The 20,461-nt window shown below is 37.5% G+C and overlaps 1 protein-coding gene across 1 annotated transcript; it reads right to left on the bottom strand.

Annotated features, from left to right (window-relative positions):
• Positions 1-300: 300 nt before the first annotated feature.
• C6H5orf51 (chromosome 6 C5orf51 homolog) lies at positions 301-20,130 on the bottom strand. Its single transcript, XM_029940948.1, has 7 exons — positions 19,989-20,130; positions 16,511-16,617; positions 12,973-13,116; positions 10,110-10,241; positions 9,095-9,209; positions 6,072-6,354; positions 301-809 (listed from the first exon to the last, which is right to left on the bottom strand). Exons 1-7 carry the CDS (start codon positions 20,086-20,088, stop codon positions 791-793), a joined length of 900 nt encoding a protein of 299 aa, XP_029796808.1. The 5' UTR covers positions 20,089-20,130; the 3' UTR covers positions 301-790.
• Positions 20,131-20,461: the final 331 nt, after the last annotated feature.

Genomic DNA, 20,461 nt, shown 5'->3' on the forward strand with positions numbered 1-20,461 from the left:
ACCAACTTGAAGCACAATACAGCTCATTTGTTTCATTTTGCTTTAGAATTTTAGGGGTTGCTTTTAATTTAAATCTATTCTTGTTTTCTAAAAACGCAATACATGCTTCTGAAGTCAAATGTACAAAATTCATGGTATATTCAGAGAAGTCTAGCTTCCATCTTGGTCCTCTCCATCTGTTCCCTTTCTCCATACATCCCACCATAAGCACCTTTTATTTTTAAATGTTTAAATTACACACACACACACACACACACACACACACACACACACAAAATCTATAAGCAAACAAGGTAATACACACTTATTTATTCCCTTTCTTAAATAGTACTATACACATTTTCCATCTTGTTTTTCACTAAAGGTGACTCCATAACATTATACAGAAATATTTGTTTTTGCTTTTAACAGCTACATACCCTAAGGGCCTGTCTCAGGCTGACCGTGACTGTGGGCCTGTTCCTGGCTGACCGTCCCTGGCGGTGAGATTATCTTCTGCTCTGGAACATCCTGCACTTGCCAACGAGCAAGGTGCTGACCAAGTAGCAAACGAAAAGTCAAGACAGCCTACGTGCAAACACGAGCCTGCCTCCAAGCAGAGAGCTACTTGCTGATCCGGAGCAGGAACTTGGCAACAGGCCCCTGGGAACCAGAGCCGGGAGGATGGGTAGTTGAGACAATAAATAAGGAGCCCGGTTTGACTGGGCAGGAGACGCTGCATCAAGCTTCTTGTGTGTCTGTGTCTTTATCGTGTCTGTGTCTTTCTTACTTGTCATTCCTTGGCTCTTTCTTAGTTGTCATTCCTTGGCCTGAGGGTTGCGCAAAGCAATACATACCATTCAATCATGTGGATTTTCCAGTTTAATCTATTTTTTAAACAGGGTATTAGATGACTAATATTTCATTAAATGCCTCTGACTTGTAAGTTAGGTGTGATCAAAAGGTACTAGAAGCCAAGTCAATCAAGCAGATAGGTAACTGTGAATATTGGTATAGCGGGGTATATAAACATTGGAGACCGGGACTGAAAATTTTCAGAAAATTGTAGGTTTCCTTCTGGCCATACCGAAATACCTTTGAGTATCTATGTATCTATGTAGCCAGTAATTTCTTCTCTGAAACTTGCTTCCCACTTAGAAAGGCCAGCACCACTTGAACTGACAAGGTAGTGAATGAGTGCTCACTGGCCTGAACCAGAGCTTGCCGCTCAATTATTCTGGCTGCTAAGTATATTTGCAGCATGATGAACTGATATACAGAATGATTTAAAGAAAATAATAAAAACTAAGTCTTTTGAGACCTTAGGATGTGCTAAGCATTGAACTAAGCAACTTTGACCATTAACTCAGTTAATCTTCAATAACCTGTGAGGTAGGTACTATTAGTGCTCTTTTGTTAAATAATAGGATATTAAGGTACAGAAAGGTTAAGTAATTCATGTGGAGTCACATAGCTATGATAGGGCTAACTAATATTTAACCTCAGATCTCTGGCTCCAGAGCCCATATTGCTAACCAATATACTATCCTGTCTGAAAGTTACTAGAACCATAAGAAATGATGTTTAGATGTCAAAGTAAATGAGACAATGAAATTTTTCATTCTGACACAACACTCAGATATAAAAAAATAAGAACAAGATACAAATATGGGAATATGGTTTTATTAAAAAAAAAGTTATATGCTCCAAAACATTTTACTTGGAAATCTTCACTAGAAGAAAAGAAAAAACAATAAAGAACACCAGTATAACACATACTTGTTTATGGACAGAGTAAATGCATTTTACTATAATACTTCCTAACATGTTATCTCATATTGTGTTAAAAATAATACAAGGAAGTGACACTAGAGAACTACAGAATCCTGGATTCTGTTGCAGATAGGGTATCCTTATTAGAGCCAGAAAAGGAGCCCTGTAAGGTGTCAAGAGTAAAGTGCCAAGCAATCCAAAAGTAGCATGTCATTCAGTTGTGTGTTTTTAAGAATGGCATTAAAATGAAGCTGAGAATACGTTTAGACACAGTTCCCACTTCAATGAACGTCACATAATCCACAGGGGGAGAATAAAGGTAGGAATGTAATTTTATTGTGGGATTTTAGGCATAACCCTCACCTCACTCTACTGTATGCAAAAGAATGAAGGAAAGTCTTGTCATGATTTGAAACTTAATCAGCATCAAACAATTCATAGTAGCCAGGAACCATATAAATGCCACAAAGTAGATATGCCTTTAAGTTTCAAAACCTACTTTGAAACTTAATTACTTAACATAAAAAAATTCACACTGCAAAAGAAACACACACATTTAAGGATTATTAAAAATAAAATTCTTTTAACAGTTTTAGTAACCATCAGAGAACTCAGAACGGAGAGAAACTCCTTGTATAATATCACAACAAGGCCTTTAGGTTCCCACTCACTCAATAGTAAAGCCCACACTGGAGAATGCATTAAATGTAACCAAAGGAAAAAGGTCTTTCAGTAGTGAGACTCATTCCTTAGAACTTCCATAAGGAAGAAATTTTATGAATGTACTGAATGTGCAAGGCATTTAGCCAAAAGGAGAGAACTTGAAAACGCTACTGCTAAACTAGATAGTCATGCCTTCCCAAAAACCATTCATAAAACAGCACTCCTCTCCGGACTGACAGTCCTTTACCTTGCTTTATTCTTCATAGCACTAACAACTTACAACACAACACTTTTATTTCTTAAAATGTGTTAACTTCCTCCACTGGAATATAAACTCCAAAAACAGTGATGTTTTAGAAAGCTACGTCATCAATGCCTAAGCTGAAATGTGGCATGTGGTAGGCACATAATAATTGTTGATGAAGGAATTATAGTGCCTTCCTGATGTAGAGTATCTGTTATCTTGAAGACACTTCGCTTTAAATGAAATAGAATTTACATATACATACAAAAATCTGTTGTTCATTGTTTTGTAATACACCCAAGTAAAAATTACTGTCTAACTGTTATGGTCTACAGATTATTCTCCAATTATGTGGGGGATGGAAAAGCTGTACAAAAAGCACCCAATTGCACCCTCATAACTATACCAGCCAGTGAGAGACCCAAGTGGTTGCCAAGGGTCATAACGGCAAAATGGAAGTTCCCATTTCTGAAGAGAAAGTTATTGTTTTCTCAGGTTCCAAATCTATATAATACTTTTTCTAAATTGCCTTATTGACCACTGGTATAGAGGGCATGGCAGTTTGGAATCCAATAGCAGCCACCTTTTTGTGCAGAGTTTGGCACTTAAGAACCATGTCTCTTATTAATTAAAAACAAAACAACAAAACCAAAAAACTTCACTAAGGGCCTACTATTCATTGAGCATGATGTATGAAGATACATTTTTTAAATATGGAGTCCACCAACTCATAAGGAGAAAAACTATAAAGCAGTATTACCTATTTGATGACATGGGAAGGAATATTAAGGGAGCAGAAACAAAGGAACATTTAACTTTGACTGAAAAGGGCTGAAAAAACCTTATGGATCCAGTATCACTGGAGCTGAGTCCTAAAGCATAAGTAAGTATTCACTTGGCCACAAAGAAGGGCAAAGCATTCCCGGCAGAAGTCATAAGATCTGCAGAGTACTGAGAGGAAAAACACACAGCACGTTGGGAAAGGAACTGGAAGTATTTGCAATTGATCATGATGCTCCAAAAGGTGGGCATAGGGAACTTGTGGTTCTAAAACCATACTAAAAATGATTGAAATCTTTATACTTAAAAAGCACAAAGGCATTTTTATAGTAACACTGGTTAAAAAGCCATGTTAAATAAAAACATTTGTTGTGTAAGGATAAGCAAGGAGACAGGGGCAGGAATAGGGAGAGATTTTGCTGGTACCAAGAGGCTCTATCAGAATGTTTATCAAAAAGCAGCCTGGGTTGTAAATGTTTGAGGAACACTGAACTAGAACATGATTACAATGGGATGCACTATAGAGAGAAAACTGGGAAGGTAGACAAAAACTAGGTTGTGGCATTCTTTGTTGCCTTGCTTTTTAAGACCAAAAAAAAAAAAACCAAAAAACAAAAAACATAACAAACATAAAAACAAAAAAACAAAACATGAACCAAAAAGGATTTTAAATGAACGATGAGGGCTAGTTGGACATATGAATTACTTTGCTCTAAATGAAGTAAATTATCTAAGTGAAGATAGTAAGAGGCAGCTAGAAAGAAGGCTCAGAGAGCAGGAGAAGCTGGGATTCGAGTTACAAGTGTAGAAGTCAGCCTAACATTATAGCTGTCAGAAGCAGCCAGGGCTATGAATGACATCACCTTGGAGTATCTAAAGTAAAAGAGAAGAGAGTGAGAGTGAGAGTGAGAGTGAGAGTGAGAGAGAGAGAGAGAGAGAGAGAGAGAGAGAGAGAGAGGGAGGAAGAGAGAGGTGAGAGAAAACAGACCTTCAGGGAAGAGCAATACCTAAGGTGCAAGCAGGGGAAAAAAAAAAATCCCCAGGGGAGATGAGGAGGGGTGGCTATCAGCTTTCAACAGGAAGCAGGTGATCTCTTTTCTTCTAAAAATGGGGGAAATGAGTAAGGCAAAGCTGCGAAATAGAAACTGTACTCCTCATAGTCTGAATTTTCTATAAGGTTGTTCCAAAAGCCATATGCTAAGGGAGGAGATAGAGGATATGAAGCAAGTGGTGAGGTGTAGATTAGCCACCATGAGAAAAGAAGAGGACCCACAGCAGGAACGAACAAGAGGCTTATACTGAAGGCTCTTCTAAAGTTGAAGGTGAGACACTTCTAGGGATTAAACCTTGAGGGATGACATGAACTTCACAAGGGACACAGCATTCCAGAAAAGGTGGGTGACAGGATAAATTCAATGGTGAGATGTACAGAATGGTTAGACTGAAGGCCAAGAGGACTTGAGGGGGCTGTGGAGAGCACTTCATCTGGTGCCCCTTATAAAGCTGAAGCTGGACAAGGAAGGAAGACAATCTGAAAGGGGCTGATGGTTTAGGAAAAAGAATAGTCAAGAGGAGAAGGCTGTGAAGAAGCTAAAGAGACAGCAGAATAGAAATAAGGGGAAAGAAAAATCAACAAAATTAAGAACGTGAAAAACCTGGAAAGATATGAACTATCATCAGTTACTGAAATTTAAGATTTCAGAAAGAGAAACTCTTTCTGGTGATTTTCATTCAAAGGGTAGCCATGGCAGTAAGTTCGTGGAATGTGATGAAGTCACTGGCACAGAAGTCAAGGGTGTCAGGAAGGTAGGAGACCATCCCAAGAGGACAGGAGGAGTTGAGGTAGAAGTACTGTAAGCAGGATAGCAAGTTTGGTTCTCTGGCCTTTATCACTCATCTCAATTATTAAAGACAAAAATATTAAAATCTCAATACATCTGAAAAGGTGCACTCTAAACACATATGAGCTAATGATGGACTAACCTAACCTGGTTTCATCTTCATTACTCATTTGATAAGCCATCCATTTTCTTTTAAACAAAACAGGAAAATCATTTGAAAATGTTTATATAATGCCCAAAAGCATAAAAATTTTCAATGGCATTAGTAATACGTGGTGAAAAAAATGAAACAATTCTTTTTTGGCATATCACTATTGATCTTATTCTGGAAGTAGGAGTCCAAATACTAGTGAAAATCTTCTATTTTGCCCATTTTTTATCCATCTCAAGCAATGCGGTAACTTGATTTTTATCTCTGAAGCAGAGCTTCAAGATAGACTTAAAAATAATCTAAAGATATTTAAAACAGTCAATGTTATGCTACGATGAAAAAAAAACACCTGAAGTAATAAAAAAATTCTAAAACACTAAAGTGGATTCCTACTTAGTATTAGTTACAGGATGGCTGAATTAAATAACATACATGCCATCTTAGAAATTAAAGAACTGTTCCCTCATAAATTTAAAAATATATAATGAAAGACGGTGGCATTTAAAAATAGATAACCATGCTGGTTATCTTTATTTGGTGTAACATTCTTAAGCTCAGTGTCAATAGGTCTTCTTTTCTGAACTTTTCCATTTCAGGGGTTGTTTTGTCTTTCTGTTTGGGAAGGAACAGGTGAACTTACTGATTAGTATGATGCTGAAAGAAGTTTAAAATTTGTTTCGCGTTTGCCGTATTCCATTCTTGTTCCTTCAGGGGTCCTTCGCACACAGATACATACTTTTTCAAAATTTTTTCTCCTACTTCTCGGAAATCCAAGGGTTCCTTCTGTGTCGTGTGGCTTGCTCCGGAAACACCAGTATCCACCTCATGATTTTCTGGCTGTTCATCTGCACAGTGCTTCAATCCCCAGTAACACAGCTCTCCACTGTACATCATAGCCAGCACGTGAATGTCACTAAATATTCCTGGGAAAATCATTTAGGTTGAGAGATTAGAATTTATATGTTTAAAAAGAAACCTTGGTTATTAAAACTCTAATAAATTCCTTCTATGTCATTAAGCATTTTCCTTTCTCATTTAACAGTTACACTAGAAAAGCCAAATGATCAGTAATACAGTCCTCATTAAATTGGCATTTCTCTCTCTGTTTTACCTAGAAAAGAGGGTCCATCATCCCCCAAACCCCCAAAAAACAGTTTGTCAGAGAATTATTTCTTTGAAGAATCATTTAGATCACTATGTTTTTAAGTTCTAAAGCTGGGTAAATTATCACTAAGATCTGGCCACAAAAATATTTTTGAATTCATATAGAACTTTTTAAATTACTATTAAGGATTACTCAGAATTATGTTTCATATTGGCTAATAAAATATTAAAAAATAATTAGAACCTCTCTGATGTGCTCTCAGGAGTAATTCAGCCTATGGGAAGGTAGGCTTCCTGGCTTCTAATCTGCATCTTGAGAGAGATGAAGTAGGGAGAAGCAAACTGCTTTAGGTGAGAACAAGAAGTCAACACCAGAAGAGCACCTAGCCCTGCGGCTAAAGTGCTATGGAGTGGACGTTGGTTTTTTCCCCCCCAGGAAAAAAGAGACCCTTTCTGTCCCTTTTGATTCTCCTGTTGAAGAAGTAGTGGAAGCTAGGGGCTAGTGATTTAAGAGAAGACACTAGTACCATACACATCATGAAGAGAAAATTCCAGGCTGTAGGAGTATACTACCCTATGACTAGAAATGGGAGAATAAAAGAAATTGGTGACTCTTGCTACTTTCTTTGGTTCTAAATAGGCATTGGTGCCGATCCCTACTTTTTCTTTCAAATCAATCCATCTGGGTGGGTGAGGAGATTTTAGAAAGGCCACTGTCAATGCAGCTTATCAATTTACTAGTTACCTGCAAGAAATACTTTCTGCATATAAAACAAAACCCTATACTTGTCAAAACAGGCCCACTGGAGGAGCATTTGGTATTCACAATTTTTAGGACAGCTACTTGCTTGAATTAACCAAAAATAACAACTTTCAGTAGCTTAAATCATGCTGTTTTTTCTAAGCGAGGTTTTCAAATAAAATGGGAAAACCTACAAAAGCTAACAAAGAAAAAAGGATAATTAAAATATACTTATAAAATTAAAATACAGCATTTTCCCCTAAGTTTTCTTCTTCTCCATATCTGATTTCTCCCCATCAAAATATTACATGAAGTAAAAAGAAAACGTACACATATAATCTAATGTCACTTGCCATCTATGTGACCTTCAACACATCATCTGACTTACCATGACATCGGTTCCTCCATTTATAGAGATGGTAGAAATAAGTGGTTCCTCCCTCCCACACCTCAGTCTAAAACCCCAATGATGCTCTGTATCCACTTCCTAACATTTTTAAGTGGAGAGTTATTTATAACAGGAACTAAGAGTTGCCACTCAGTATTCATTCTTTCCTTCTTTCTTAGTTAAGAGACCATTTTATTTGGGATGGCAGTGTATCAGAGGAAGGGCTCGACTGTATATCCCAGCTTCCCTGTACATGTATGAAGCCATGCGATTAGATTATTGCCAGTGAAATGTAGGTGGAAGGTTTAAGTGTCAGAAACTTCTAAGAAGGTTACTCCAAAGGAGCAGTCTTGGCTGAAAGAAACATCCTTTTGCCATTCCTACAGACGGAGACATGGGTGAGACGAAAAGACCTCAAGGAGCACGTGGAGACACTGAGATTGCCATATCCTCAACAGAGGTGCGTGCTGCACAACTCTGGGAACTCCTTCTGAAGCCGTAAGGCTGCAGTTCTGAAGATGATGAAGGAAAACGGTAGAAGCCTGATAGGAACCACCGCAAGCAGCTCAAGACCGTTTCTGTTTTTTTCTCTTAAATGTTTATTTATTTTTGAGAGAGTGAGTGAATGGGGAAAGGGCGGGGGAGGGGGGGGAGAGACGGAGGGAGGGGGAGGGAGGGAGAGGGAGGGAGGGAGGGAGGGAGAGGGAGAGAGAGAGAGAGAGAGAGAAGGGGAATCTGAAGCAGGCTCCAGGCTCCAAGCAAGCTGTCAGCACAGAGCCCGATGTGGGGCTTGAATCCACAAACTGCGAGATCATGACCTGAGAGGAAGTCGGACGCTCAACTGACTGAGTCACCCGGGTGCTTCTCAAGACCATTTTTATGTGAAAGAGCAGTAAATCTCTACTTGTTTAAATTTTCCTTCCAGGGGCACCTGGATGGCTCAGTTGGTTAAGCATCCAACTCTTGATTGAGGCTCAGGTCTGATCTCAAGGTTCATGAGTTTGAGGCAGGAGTCTCAAACTGCACTGTTAGTGCAGAGCCTGCTTGGGATTCTCTTTCTCCCTTTCTCTCTGTCCCTCCCCAGCTTGCATGCATGGCTCTCTTTTTCTCTCCCTCAAAATAAATAAACTTAAAACAAAAAAGTTACTTCCAGTCTCTTTTTCCAGTAGCCGAATCTAATGCGTTATTGGGCTAATCAGGGATATGAAATAAATAATAGTAATATGATATATAGTTCTTTCAAAGTTACTACAAAGAGAATAGCAGTATTTTTCATTTTTTACATGAGAAGATATTTAAAAGCCCTTTTTTGGTGTATAAAGTACCTTGGAAGTAATTTAAATCAGAGTAAAGTCTAATAAACTTCTTAAAATTAAAAACAAAAAACCCAAACTTTAAAACAAGAAACTGCAAAAAGAGAACACATTACCTTCACTCAGTAATTTAGCTGTGTCTAAGTCTTGGAAAGATACTCCTTCATTTAACTGGATAGGACACCGGTAATTTAGCATCTGTAGCAAGTAACTGATTCCATCAATAAGGTGCTAAGTGAAAATCAAAGCCAAAGGTTTATAAGTATTATATGAAGGGCTGTAGAAGCTTCAAATATTAATTCCCCCCATTTTTTACTTAAGAGAAAATTGACTACTTTGTAGATAAACCTTATGGTTACTATACCACAATGGTAGAAGGACCCACCCATTCCCAAAACTCTTATAAATATAACCTTCCATTGTTCCAATTCACAAGAATATGAGAGATAAAAAAGAAATAACTAACCAAGAACACATGATTCAGTAATATAATTGTCAAAGATGTTAACAGAGAAAGAAAATTATAAGGATAATAACAATTAATTGTTCAATAACAATTTATTAAAACGTGTGCTTAGTATAACTTAGAAATACTATGATCAAAATTTTACATCAGATGTAACCTCTCATTTCTAGGCCCACATAAACTATGCATACAATCAACTCAAGTGTGAATTCTTAGTGAAACAACGTAATACAGGTTCACTGGATTTATGGATTTGGTGAGAAGAGTCCAGATGAATCAGAGGGGGACAAGGTTCTATGGCAGGGTCATGGGGATTCTTTATGAGTGATCTCCCGACAGCGAGAGGGTCACAGCCAAGTTTGTTTTCTTCGGGCCAAAAATATGCTTAGAAATTAATATAGATGGTCTATCTTCTATTTTAAAAAACAAAAATCCCAAACTTAAAAAAAGCACGTAGAACTTCCCAGTTTACAAAGGCTTTTATATTATCTTATTTAATCTTCACAATAATTCCCGTATGTTTAAGACGACAGAGCTAGTGAGTAAAAGGCCAGGAGTACAAACCCAGACCCTTTGATTCTATGACTCTTCTTACTACACCAACGACGGCATTTTGAAACCTGTAAATGTCAACAATCTAAAATGTGTAAGGAACACCTTTTTACCTTTTTGAGCAAACTGGATTTTCTCGTGAGCCACTCTCTCCTTTTGGTCAGAGAATGACAATACATATAGAGCAGAGCGCCTCTTCTCCAAGAGAGACATTCCAGGAGCTCGTCCCCAAGCAAGTCGCAGGGCTGAAACACAACAGACTTAGCTGAAAAACACCCTCACATCTGTAAAAGTCCAAATTAAATCTCAATATATTGAGCAATTCAAAACACTTTCATTTCACAAAATTTGCCCTTTACTTGGCTACTTATTCATGAGGGCCTTACTTTGTTTGAATCAATTAGAAGTTTAGAAATCTGCTATGTGAAAATTAGAATAACTACTCCAATTTATAATTTTTTAGAAAATAATGTTTAAGTATTTTAGTAGCCAATTCTAATATATCTGAAGTATAAGTATTCCATATCTGATTAAAAAGATAACTGTTAACTCAAGAAATCATGCTGGGAAAATTGGGACAGCTACATGCAAAATAATGAAATGGATTACTTTGTTACACCATATACAAAAATAAACTCAAAATGGAAGAAAGATCTAAACATAAGACTTGAAATCACAAGACTCCCAGAAGAAAACATAGGCAGTAATTTCTTTGATACTGGCCTTAGCAATTGTTCTAGATATTTCTCCTGAGGCAAATGAAACAAAAGCAATAAACTACTGAGACTACACCAAAACAAAAAGCTCTGCACAGCAAAGGAAACCATCAACAAATGAAAATCCAACCTACTGAGTGGGAGAAGATGTTTGCGAATGATATAATAATATACCCAATAAGGGGTTAGTATCCAAAACATATAAAGAATCTATATAGCTGAACACCAAAAAAACCCCCCCAAATAATCCAATCAAAAAGTGAACAGAGAAAGTCAATAGACATTTTTCAAACAAAAATAGATAAAGATGGCCAAAAGGCACATGAAAAGATGCTCAACATCACTGAGCATCGGGGAATCAAAACCACAATGAAGTATCACCTTGCACCCATCAGAATGGCTAGAATCAAAAAGTTAAGAAATAGTAAGTGTTGGTAAGGATGAGGAGAAAAAGGAACCCTTGTTCACTGCTGGTGTAAATTGGTACAGCCACTGAGATAACAGTATGAATGTTCCTCAACAATTAAAAATAGAATTACCGTATGATCAAGTAATTCCACTACTGGGTATTTATCCAAAACAAAAAGACTAATTTGAAAAGATATGTGCACCCCCATGTTTATCGCAGCGTTATTTATAATAGCAAGATATGGAAACAACCCAAATGCCCGTTAATAGATAAATGGATAAAACAGACGTGGTAGATAAATAAAGGGTTATCATTGAGCCATTTAAAAAAATGAGATCTTGCCATTTGTCATAACATGGATAGACCTACACGGTATCATCCTAGGTGAAATAAATTAGAGAAAGACAAATACCATGTGATTTATCTTACATTTGAAATTTAAAAAACAAAACAAATGGATAAACAAAAAGCAGAATCAGACTCATAAATACAGAGAACAAACCGATGGTTGCCAGAAAAATGGGTCAAACAGGTGAAGAAGAGAGAGTGAGATACACAGGCTTCCAGGTATAGAATGAGTAAATCACAGGGAAAATGGGTACAATAGTATTAGAATTGCCTTGCAAGATGTAGCTACACTTATGAGCACAGAATAACATACAGAGTTGCTGAATCACTATACCCTATACCTGAAACTAATGCAACATTGTATGTCAAAAACACTTCAATAAAAAATAACTGTTAAAAAAGAATAACTTTTTAGAAATCTGTTACTTAAAACAAGATGACACCTGTACTACTGTTAGACTAAATAATGAATATATATATATATATATATATATATATATAATTTAAATATATCAAACTTTTACTGTGTTGTATCATTTAAAACTTGGGATTATTTTTCCCACAGTTAGCATCCCCTGATAAACACAGAGCAAATAAATGAATAAATAAATAAATAAATAAATAAATAAATAAATAAATAAATATCTAGGTAAAGAGAGCCAGCAGGCAATTAGAGATAACAGATTATTTGCTTAGAAGAATAGCCAAGGCTAGACAAAAATCTTGGAATCACCTAAACAGAAATGACAACAAAAAGGATGTGAACAGGCAGTTCAAGCTACAGAACAGAAACAGTCAGAGGACTAAGAAGATCTCCTTGGTGAGGGTGTACCTTTCCAGGATGGGACAAAGGGGAAATGTTTGGGGAAGAGCAAGAGCAAGGCTATGATGGCCTCAGAGGGATGGGGTGATCAACAGGAAGAAAGGCAGCAAATGTCCAGGAGGAAAAGGACTGTAAAAAGGACAAGAGATGTGGTAATGAGATCACTAGGGACCTTCAATAAAACAGCATCTGCAAAAGTAAAGGGGGCAGAAACAGCAAATATCTGTGCTGAGAAAATGATCAGTGCCAGTAATTCCAATACAATTCCATCATGCAAATATTCTGAAACATATATGTGATACCTTTTTTTATTAAAAATTTTTCCTGTTTTTTTATTTATTTTTGAGAGACAGCAGGAGCAAGGGAGGGTAAGAGAGAGGGTGACAGCAGGCTCCAGGCTCTGAGCTGGCTGTCAGCACAGAGCCCGACGTGGGGCTCAAACCCATGAACTGTGAGTTCATGACCTGAGCCGAAGCTGGACACTCAACCGACTGAGCCACCCAGGCGCCCCCATATATGTAATCCTTTAGCTGTGATGTTGGTGTGAAGTGTTAAACTCTTCTATATCCCTCCTTCAATCTTAATTTTAAACAGAGAAAAAGACATTCCAGAAGAAAAAGTTATAGACTCTAAAGAGAAGTACAGCATTCCACCGTAACGCACAGGAGTGCAAAACTTACTTTTGGATGCATATTATTTTCTTTAATTATAATTTCTGGTTCTGAAAGAAAACTGATCAGCTCTTTTACTTTCTGTGAAGAGTCCTCAGGAAAATCTTCATCTACTAGTTTGTTCTCCTCAAAATATGTCATGTCCAAAATGGCCTGCAGTAAAATAAGCAAAAGTATCCATAAATGATTGAAACGTGAATAACTTAACATTTTAACCTTACAGAGATGCTTTATTAGACAATTAAATTTGAAAAGTGGAAAAAATGGCCAGCTGTTCACATAATCTCAGATGGGCTTTATAGGAAACCTCACAGGTATTTTACTAAAATAGTGAATTAAATATAATCTTGCTTCTCTCAAAAAAAGTAAGAAAGACTTTAAACTAATCATATATGATATTAAGGGCAAGTAGGCCTGAGAACCAGTGCAACAGACCCCTCCCCCAGAAGACAAGCACAAATCCCTCGGATGCACCAAGTCTACTGGTCAGAGACTGCTGTAAAGCTTCAGCTCTAGGGGAAATAGAGTCTAGCTTCCTATTTACCATTTTTTTAATTAAAGCTTTTTTAACTTTTTATTTTACTTTTGTGTATATATACATAAATGTATAGATATAAAAATGTCAAGTATATTTATTGATACATATTCATATATATGAATTGATATATATAAATATATATATTTGACATTTTTTGATTCTAGCTTTGTTTAACAAGCAGACCAAAGTACACCTAGAATCTAGCTTTAGTTTCTTTTGTTTGTTTGTTTGTTTTCTGGACAAAATGGTAAGACAGAGGAATTCACCTCCAAGAAAAGAACAGGAAGTAGAAATAATGACCATGGATTTAATCAATACAGATATAAGTAACATGTCTGAACTAGAATTTAAAAGAACAATTAAAGGGGCACCTGGGTGGCTCAGTCGGTTAAGCATCTGACTTCAGCCTCAGGTCATGTTCTCACAGTTCCTGAGTTCAAGCCCTACATCAGGCTCTGTGCTGACAGCTTGGAGCCTGGAGCCTGCTTCAGATTCTCCCTGTCTCTCTATACCTGGCTCCCTCACACTCTGTCTGTCTGTCTCTCTCTCTCAAAAATAGATAAACATTTAAAAACAATAAATAAGTAAAGAAATAATAAAATAAATAATAAAATAAAATAACAATTATAAAGATAGTGGGTATGCTTGAAAAAAGCACAGAAGACATTAGAGTATCCTTTACTGCCGAGATGAAAGAACGGAACTCTAGTCAGGCTGAAATTAAAAATACTATAAATGAGATGCAAACCTGAATGGATGCTGTAACAATGAGGATGAACAAAGCAGAGGAGTGAATCAGTGATAGAGAAGATAAAATTATGCAAAATAATAAAGCTGAGAAGAAGAGAAGAAACGGTATTAGATCACAAAAACAGAGAACTCAGTGATGTCTTAAAACATAGTAACACTCATATCATACGAGTCCCAGAAGATGAAGAGAAAGAAAAAGGGGCAGGGGTGCCCAGGTGGCTCAGTTGGTTAAGCATTGACTTCAGTTCAGGTCATGATCTCTTGACACGTGGGTTCAACCCCTGCATCGAGCTCTGTGCTCAGAGTCTGGAGCCTGCTTCGGATTCTGTGTCACTCTGTCTCTCTGCCCCTTCCTTGCTTGTGCTCTATCTACCTCTCTCAAAAATAAATGATAAAAAAAAATTAAAAGAAAAAAAGAAAGAAAGAAAAAGGGGCAGACGGTTTATTTTAGCTAATTATAGCTGAAAACTTCCCTGAATTTGGGAAGGGACACAGATATTGAAATCCAAGAAACAGAGAACTCCTATTAAATTCAATAAAAAGCCAGCCATCACTTAGACATATCACAGTCAAATTCACAAAATACAGACAAGGAAAGAATCCTGAAAGCAGCAAGAAAGAAAAGTCCTTAACCTACAAGGTAAGACAAATCAGGTGCACAGCAGATCTGTCCACAGAAACTTGGCAGGCCAGAAGGCAATGTAAGGATATATTCAAGGTCCTGAATTGGAAAAATATGCAGCCAAGAACACTTTATCCAACATGGCTGTTGTTCAGAATGAAAGGAGAGATAAAGAATTTTCCAGACAAAAACAACTAGCAGAGTTTGTGACCACTAAGCCAGCCCTGCATGAAATATAAAAATGGACTCTTTGAGTGGGGAAAAGAAGACTAGAAGCAACTAGAAACCTTGTTATTAGAACTGGTTATGACAAGCACTGGGTGTTGTAAGTGACAAATCCCTGAATTCTCCTGAAACCAGTATTACGCTGTATGTGAAGTAACTAGAACTTAAATACTAATTTGAAGAGAAAAAAATGCTTAGAACGGTCTCATTGAAAGAAATGAAAAAAACAGGCAGTCTTCCGAAGGGAAAGAAAGCCAGGCAAAGCTCTGCCAAATAACAGCAGCACTTTGGGTTTTATGAGTAGTTGTTATAGGTTCATTCAACCATGATATCTGACGGCAGAAACCAGCTTTATGTACCTCCTTATAAAAAGCAGAGTGCCAGGCCCCTGAGTGCTATACACATGCACTTTGAAAGCTTAACTATGTTTACTCTATTCTTCATAACCACTTCACCCTCATTATCAAGTAAAGCGTAGAAAGCACTCTGTCAACTATGAAGTGCTATAAGAACCTTAATTACTATAATGAAATTATGTTTCTTAATGTCAACTTGCCTCAGCAGGGTTTGAGAAAACCAACCAAATAGGTCTTCTCCATACAGAGAGCTGAATTTGAAAGGAAAATAAACAAAATGGGGGGTGGAGGGGAATGGGGTGAGAAAAATCGTATAGAGCTGCAAGAACACAGCAGGAGAGTAATGTGCAGAATCCCAACAAAAGATGAATTTCAGGGAAAAAAAAATCAGGGACCTTAAAGAGACCTTTATTCCCTCGGAATAACTTTCAAAAGCTTGGAAATTCCATGTACTAGTGTTTTGCTTAATGAAATAGAAATGGAAGCAATTCTGCTATCTGCAAGATTTTTTTCCTTAACAATAGATTAAATAATAAATCTTACTTTGTACACTGCCTCAAAGTTTCAAGTCTACATGTTTTATACATACAAGGTTTTTTTTGACCAAATTAAATTTATTTTTTAAATTTATTTAATTTTGAGAGAGAGTGAGAGTGAGCAAGCATAAGCATGCAAATGGGGGAAGGGCAGATAAAGAGGGAGAGAGAGAATACCCACTGTCAGCATAGTGCCCCATGTGGGGCTCGATCCCACAAAATGTGATATCGTGACTTGAGCTAAAACCAAGAGTTGGATACTTAACCAACTGAACCACCCAGGCGCCCTAACACTTTATTTTTTTTTTTAAGATTTAATTTTTAAGTAATCTGGGCACCCAAGGTGGGGCTCAAACTTACAACCTCAAGATGAGGAGCTGCATGCTCTACCAACTGAGCCAGCCAGGTGCCCCAAAAATCAAACACTTTAAATAAATTGGTTTCACTACACCTAACTTTGGAGTCAATCATCTTATATAAGCAATCTGTCCCCATATCATCTCAGAAACCACATCTGTACCTGTGTGTAAAGTTCTAGAAGATTTGATGGATTTGAACATTCTTTGTCTTCTCCACACAGAAGTTTTAATTTTTCAAGAGCTGCAGAGGCCCGAATTAAAAAGTGATCTGTAAGAGATAAAAACATGAATTTCATATAGATTCAAGGTATGTTTTAAACAACAAAAAAATGGTGTATCTGAAATGATATTATGTTACACCATGAAGACACAGCATGGTAGTAATATCTTTTGTAAAATATGAAATATATCATAATGCCTAATCCTACTTAAATTCATCACAGTAATTTATTCTGAATAGCTAGACTGAACTTCTCTGGGTTCACTTGCCATTTCTTAAATGCAATTTGTATTTTCATTTTCATAAAGCTGCTTTTATGATGTTGACATACTCAAAATATTTAAATAAATGTAAAACTTATATTTGAATAATGCAAATATACATAAATCTACAGAAAGGGCTTCCACTGAAAACTTATAATTTCATAAATGTATTTCCTAAAAAGAACATGATTGATTAAATCAAATATACCATAAAATGTAAGTTCTGAGCAATTATAACTCTATCCTCTGCATGTATTTATGTATGTAAATAGCCATTATAATTAAAATGACATAATATAAAAAAATTACATGATCCATCTGCATATTTTATTCCTTTAAAAACATAGAAATGGAACAAATTACCTAATTCTTTCAAAAAAAAGAATTATTCTTATATGCCCTCTAAAAACAATTCACCCCCCCTCACCTCTACATTGTATAATTTCCCTGTCTCGAATATCATATTCCCTTTGCTTCCATGGTTTCATTTTTTCTTATGGATTTTCCCTCCCTAACCTACCAAGTGTCCATACCAAGATGCTATTTATCTACCCTTCTACATCATCTCATGTAGTCAAATTTTGACATGCCTACCATCAAGACATCAAAGTCCCGGAATTTGCCCCTTTGTGCTTCCCTTCAGAAATATACATCCTTTCCAACACTAGCTAACAGACAGAAAACATAGTGCTTACTGCAGGCCCATCTGATCCAGCTTCAGCACTTATACAAATAGATAAGCTGTTCAGTGTTGGAGTAAAAGCAACACCAATTTACATTATGTTGGCTGGCAAGCATAGGATGACCTGAAGTTTTTCCATGTGAGGCCTACCCTGTGTCTAAACCAGATTCTGATTGATTTAAGGTCCACTATTCATCTGACTTGAAAGCTACTTCTTTAGCAATGCCTTCCCATCTCTCAGCCCAGAAGTAGCAACCCACAACAGGGAAAAAGAAAAAGAAAAAGAAAAATTCCACGGTGAAGTGAAATTGTATGCAACATGGCACTCTATATGTGCTTCTTTAGAAACTGAGTTGATATTTTCTTCTTAATTTGCAAGATTATTTTAAATGTAAAGATTTGCACTGAATTCACTAAACCATTGCTAAAGGAGTATCTCACATGAATTCCTAAGTACTTGGGCAAAGGGATAATGGCTCACATTTTAACAAACTTTTATAAAAGACAGTATTTTTACCAGAACCATTCAGCCAAAGTAACGACCGGCAAGGCAAAGACAAGTTACTCTTACATAACCCCTGAAAAAAGTCCCGCTCATGGCCTATTTCTATATACTAAACATACTGTGCTTGTACAATAGAAAATAAAGAACAAAAATTGACCAGAAATAAAAAGGAGAGTAATCTTACATAATGTGTGGTTGTGTCCAATCTCATTTGAAGTAAACAGAAAACTATCAGTTCCTATAATGTAATACAAATATGTAGCTGTTACAGTAAAGGATACATTTTGAGTATTATTTTTGTTGTGTGGAAAAGAATGCCAAGTTCAGTTCAAATATCTGCAACCATGTTTTAATTAAACTTCATAAAATAAGAAAATTTTGTGCTATTAATACTGATTAATAGCTTGTAACATAGATCACTATCATTTTAAGTAAATCTTCACAAAAAGGGGTGCTTGGCTAGTTTAGTGGGTGAAGCATATGACTCTTGATCTTGGGTTGTAAGTTGAGCCCCATGTTGGATGCAGAGATTACTTAAAGCTAAAATCTTTAAAAATTAAAAAATTAATAAAATCTCTCAGTAAGGACATATATCCCTTTACTTTTTAATTTTTTTAAATGTTTATTTGTTTTTGAGAGAGAGCAAGCAGGGAAGGGGACAGAGAGAGATGGAGACAGGATTTGAATCGGGTTCCTTGGAGACCCAGAAGTATGTCTCAAACCCACCAACCTTGAGATCATTATCTGAGCCAAAGTTGGAGGATTAACCCGCCTGAGCCACCCAGGTGCCCCACCACTTTATTTTTACTTCCATCCCTTATTCTAGTCTGGATTAAAGAATTCTTCCATGGAAAAATGAGAATGGCTTTTGGGGTCAGTGATAAGTGAATAAAAAACATTCTTTGATCTCTTTAGTCTGGTTTAAGTGGAGCTGGTGTGGGGTGGGGATCACTGTATAGCTTATTTAGAGGTAACTTGAATACACTTCCACGTAAGAGTGCTACAGTCCATAAACTATTCATGTGAATCCTGGGATTCACTTACCACAAGCCAAAAAAGAAGTCACCTTCAGGGTGGCCTGTGGATTTAGAAAAACATATTCCTAAAAAAAGATAATCGAACACATAATCTTTACTGGAACTTGTGCCATTTCATTGTGGACCCTATTCAATAAATTGACCAACAATCAATCATCCAGCAAAATGTTCCACCAGTATTTTCTTGTAAGTCTGATGACGAGTCGGACCACCAGAATTTATAAACCTATCTGTATTACTAAATGCTCAAAATTCAAAAATAAAATAACGCAGAACCTATAGGGGGCTGAGATGTAATAAGGCAATTGGATTTAAAAGTCGAAATAATTCTCTAAGCCAGTCTTTCCTAATGAAAACACTTAAGATCTTTACAAACAGGTGTTCTAACACGAACAGAGACTGAGGCGATGTATAGGAAAGAATCGTCCAAATTATACCAATGCAGAGCTCTTTTGTATTTTTTACAGTTGGATTTAGAATCCAAAACAGAAGACGAAAATTTTTAAAGCAGTAATGAAAAAGTTAACTCTTACACATGCCCCGCTACCTTTATTGCACCCCAATCACTACTCATCTGCGTACTATCAGTCAGCTTTCACCACTTACTTAAACTTTCGTGCTTCTATTTAGATTTTACTCTTTGCCCAATTGCTATAGGCAAAAAGACGAGCAGCACTGATTTGCCTGGGGTGTAAGCGGTTTTCACAGGCTATGAAAAACGTAGGGTAGACGCAAATGCCTTGGTTTAAGGCAACGTGAGTTTCTGGAGGTGGACAATCGATCGTGCAGCGAGGGTCACAAGCAACACCTTCTGTAGTTCTGGCCTGGGATCTACACCGACCACAGGCCGCAGCCTCCAGTCCGTATCGCGGTCGAGTGCCACCTATGAACTACGGCCAGCCGGTCCGCCCCCCTCTCCTCCGCTCACTCACCATCTTCGCCGGCGGCTTCGCTAAGCTGCTGTATGTGAGCCTGAGCCACATCCCCGAGCTCTTCCACTCGCCTTACCACACTGGAACCTGCGGCCGCCATGGCCACAACGGGCGGGCGCGCCCCAGCCACGTGACTTCGCCGGTCCGCGGTCACCTGATTCCCCCGCGTGGGCGGGGCGTGAGGGCGGAGCTCGCCGGGTTGGTAGGAGGGAACCCCAGCTCTGTGAGGGGGCCGGCCCAAGCCCATAAAGGTTGCTGCGGTTTATTTTTTTTCTCTCCTGTTACTTCCTCTCCCTCCCACAATCCTGAGCTATAGAGATACTTTGGGGATGGTATGACGTCAAGGCACGCCTCTCTCCCGCCCCTCCTCTAAGCCAATCGGGAGAGGTCCACGCCCCCAGGTTGGTCCAAAGGGAAGCCAGCTTTCTCTGCGGGGACGCTGGAGGAGACCGTGGCAGCTTCTGGCTGGTTGT

Source organism: Suricata suricatta, chromosome 6, assembly GCF_006229205.1.
Source record: "Suricata suricatta isolate VVHF042 chromosome 6, meerkat_22Aug2017_6uvM2_HiC, whole genome shotgun sequence".
Classification (NCBI taxonomy): domain Eukaryota; kingdom Metazoa; phylum Chordata; class Mammalia; order Carnivora; family Herpestidae; genus Suricata; species Suricata suricatta.

Coding starts and splice junctions, on each gene's coding strand:
- C6H5orf51 (XM_029940948.1), bottom strand. CDS start 20,088: ATGGCGGCCGCAGGTTCCAGTGTGGTAAGGCGAGTGGAAGAGCTCGGG. Junction 16,618..19,988: donor CGAAGCCGCCGGCGAAGATG/GTGAGTGAGCGG, acceptor TATCTCTTACAG/ATCACTTTTTAATTCGGGCC. Junction 13,117..16,510: donor TTCTAGAACTTTACACACAG/GTACAGATGTGG, acceptor ATTTTACTGCAG/GCCATTTTGGACATGACATA.